Source organism: Castor canadensis, chromosome 14, assembly GCF_047511655.1.
Source record: "Castor canadensis chromosome 14, mCasCan1.hap1v2, whole genome shotgun sequence".
Classification (NCBI taxonomy): Eukaryota; Metazoa; Chordata; class Mammalia; order Rodentia; family Castoridae; genus Castor; species Castor canadensis.
Window position 1 is genome coordinate 24021141 of NC_133399.1, and position 3848 is coordinate 24024988.

At 33.5% G+C, this 3848-nt stretch overlaps 1 protein-coding gene across 1 annotated transcript; it reads left to right on the forward strand.

Annotated features, from left to right (window-relative positions):
• Nucleotides 1-1792: 1792 nt before the first annotated feature.
• Nucleotides 1793-2683, forward strand: LOC141416179 (olfactory receptor 7E24-like). Its single transcript, XM_074053275.1, has one exon. It carries the CDS (start codon nt 1793-1795, stop codon nt 2681-2683), a length of 891 nt encoding a protein of 296 aa, XP_073909376.1.
• Nucleotides 2684-3848: the final 1165 nt, after the last annotated feature.

Sequence of the window (3848 nt, forward strand, 5' to 3'; positions counted from 1 at the left end):
ACAAGTTATCAAACCAGCCTTGGTACTCACCAACATAAGAATGGTTGAAGAAAAGTGATATACGTATACAATGAGTCTATTGTTATTCATCTACAAAGAAAAACAAAATTATAATATTCTTAGGAAAATGGATGAAACTGGAGATCATCATGTTAAGGTGAAATAAACCAGACTTGGAAAGAAAACATTACAAGTTTTCTCGCACAGGTAGAATTATGATGTAAAACTAGAAGGGTGACCCTTAGAGAAGAGAATAGTAGGAGTTGTGTGGGAAGGGGAAGGGAGAGTAATAGGGTTGGATATGGTCAAAACATGTTATATGCATGATTCAAAGCATCAAAATGGTGTTAGAGCTTGCACCTGTGAAGCCCTGAGTTCAAACTCCAGTGTCATGAAAAAAATCATAATGAAACAAATATTCTATACAACAGACATACACTAAAATTGGGCAATATATTGACTTGGGCCAGGAAATTCAGAGCTCAAACCTTGAGTTTGGAGTTGTGCATGGTGTTAATGTCCACTTGTAAATTATATCATTTGTTAGCTGATAAACATGAAAGAAACTTACAAGGTCACTACATAATGTAAAATGCAAAAAAAAATTAAAAATGATAACAAATGTAAAAAACATTTAAAAATATCTGTGTTTGCAACAGATTTATTAGTGGGTTTCTATGACAACATCGGTAAAAGTTGACAATATCTGTAAAAATGAATAATTCCTATGTTTTTCTTAGCATTACATTAATTTTACTCATTTTCTAGTGAAGTGTACACTAAAGCATACTTGCAATAAATAATGTCAGCATTACATACTGTTAGGTGAACAATATTCATAAAGCTTGAAATCTAACAAAATCAATGAAAAGAATTATATATAAAATACTACTTAAAATTCCCTAATTTTTATGTAGTTTTACACTTGTTTTATTTTTTAATTAACCTCCATTAATAATACATGGGTATTTCATTGTGATAATTCTATACATGAATACAGGGTATTTTGAACATCTGAACCCTCTCCATTATATTTTCTTCCCCCTCTTCCTTCTCCTAAGTTTAGGAATATTGTTTAAAATACTTTTATTGGAGGTTATGGTACTTGAACTCAAGGCATTACGACTGCTAGGCAGGTGCTCTATCGCTGCAGCCTAAACTCCAGCACTCGCACAGCCCAAATTTGAATGCATAATTACATGCATAAAGGAAGGAAACCAGTAACTGAGGAGTCATGAAAAACCCTTTGGCAATAACTGGCACATAGCATGCTTTTAAATTATCATCAGCTGTAATTTAGTGTTCAGATAATAACACAGCTCTATCTCTTGTAGGATTTTCAGGAATATTGTAAGTATTAGAAATATTAAACCTTGGTTTTAATTAAATTCTTTATAATCATTGATTTATGAAATGGGAAATGCTATTATTATTCACATATTTCATATAAGACTAGGCTGTATTTTCTGTGATCAAGGCCTTGGTATCTCTAATTTTGTTGGTTCTCTAGAATTATTCATTTGCATATATTCAAAGAAGGTATATGTTGAAGGAACAGAGAAATCAATGATGAAAGAGTTCCAAGAATATTGGATTTATCACAAATGAGAAAATATTGATAAAGTTTTATAAAATCCAATAATTTAACTCAGGATTCATTAGGTAACTATATTCAGTATATTATTTTCTTTCTTTATTTCACCATTTTTTCTTATTTTCAAAGAAAATAAGAAATTTATTTAGAAGCAATTTAGAAGGAAAAAATCTAACACGTGTATCAGAATTTCATCTCATGGGTCTTTCAAATGATCCAGAACTGCAGCCATTACTTTTTGGACTATTCCTGACCATGTACTTGATCACCGTGCTTGGGAAACTACTCATTATCCTGATTGTCTGCTTAGACTCCCACCTCCACACCCCCATGTACTATTTCCTCTCCAACCTGTCCTTGGCTGACATCTGTTTCATCTCTACCACAGTCCCAAAGATGATTGTGGACATCCAAATTGACAGTAGGACCATCACCTATGAAGGCTGCCTGACACAGATGTCATTTTATATGCTGTTTGGAAGTATGGATGATATGCTTCTAACTGTGATGGCTTATGACAGATTTGTGGCCATCTGTCACCCCCTATATTACTCTGTCATTATGAACCATCACTTATGTGGATTCTTACTTTTAGTGTCTTTTTTGTGTAGCATTTTGGATGCCCAGCTGCACTATTTGTTTGCCTTACAGTTTCCCTACTTCAAAGATGTGGAAATTTCTAATTTTTTCTGTGACCCTTCTCATCTCCTAAATCTTGTTTATTCTGACAACTCCAGTAGCATTGCCAAGTATTTTACTGGTGTTGTATTTGGTTTTGTTCCTATCTCAGGGATACTTTTCTCTTATTATAAAACTATTTCCTCTATTCTAAAAATTGCATCATCAGGTGGGAGGTTTAAAGCCCTTTCCACATGTGGTTCTCACCTGTTAGTTGTTTGTTTATTTTATGGGGCAAGTATTGGTATGTACCTTGGATCAGTTTTATCAGAGTATCCTAGAAATGTTTTGGTGGCCTCAATCACTTACACTGTGGTCACCCCTATGTTGAATCCCTTTATCTACAGTCTGAGGAACAGGGACATTAAAAGTGCTCTTAGCAGAATCCATGTGAAAACCATCAAATCTTAGAACTGTGGCAAAATGTTTAAATGTTGCATGGAAAAGAGAAAAATAAGCATCCAGCCCACTAAATTTCTTCTTGTATCACATTATTTTTGTTGTGTAAGTACTTTAATTTCTAAGCATGTTGAATAATAGAATGTGGATAAGTAGGATGGAGGATGTAAGAAATGTGTAGGTTATTTCTTGTAACGGGTATAAGTTTTATTTGAGATAAAATCTGGAGATTGATGTTGATGTATGCACTGCAATGAGTATAATGCCACTGAGCTCTACACTTATAAAATCTTAAGTATATAAAGATTTTTAAATTTAATTTTACCATGATATGAATGAATATATAAGTCAAACTTATCTTAGAAGAAATGAAATGAAACAAATAAATATTACATATGAACCTCCTTCTCAGTAGAGGTAAAATGCAGAAACTTTTGTGAACCTTTATTTTCACTTTCTCTTCTTCCCACATTAATATGTGAAAGGTTTTCTTTTTCTTTCTTATATAGTAATTCTTGGGGTTCACTGTGGCATTTATAAAAGTTCTTATATCAAATTTATCATACTTGAATTCACCCCTCTCTCATTCTTCTTTATCCCCTCTCCCCCCATTCCTGGAACAGTTTCAACAGATATCATTTGTCCATTTACATAAAGATATACACAGAATTTATACCATATTAACTCGCCTACACCCTCCTGCTCAAACTAGTACCAACATGCTTAGACAGGACCTGTTCTACCCTCCTATTTTTTGAGTTTCTTTTTGTGGTGTTGGGGCTTGAACTCAGGGCATACACCTTGAGCCACTCCACCAGCCATTTTGTGAAGGGTGTTTTGTGAGGGTCTTGTGAACTATTTGCCTTGAGCTGGCTTTGAACCATTATCCTCCTGATCTCTGCCTCCTGCATAGCTAGGATTATAAGCATGAGCTACTGTCACCTGTTCTGTTCTCTGATTGTAAAAGAAAAGAAATGACATTTTTGTTTAAGAAATCTATATAGGGAGTTTCCTTGTGATATTTCCATCCATATATGTATTAGAACTTGAATTGGTTCATCTCCTATATTTTTTCCTTTCTACTTTAGTCCCCTTCTTATGTTGATTTCAATATGTTTAAAGATTCTATATTCATTCTTGTATAGGAAGTATATCAACCATATTCACTTTCTTAACT

What these genes read in the sequence shown, in the direction of transcription:
- LOC141416179 (XM_074053275.1), top strand. Translation starts at nt 1,793, where the DNA reads ATGGGTCTTTCAAATGATCCAGAACTGCAGCCATTACTTTTTGGACTA.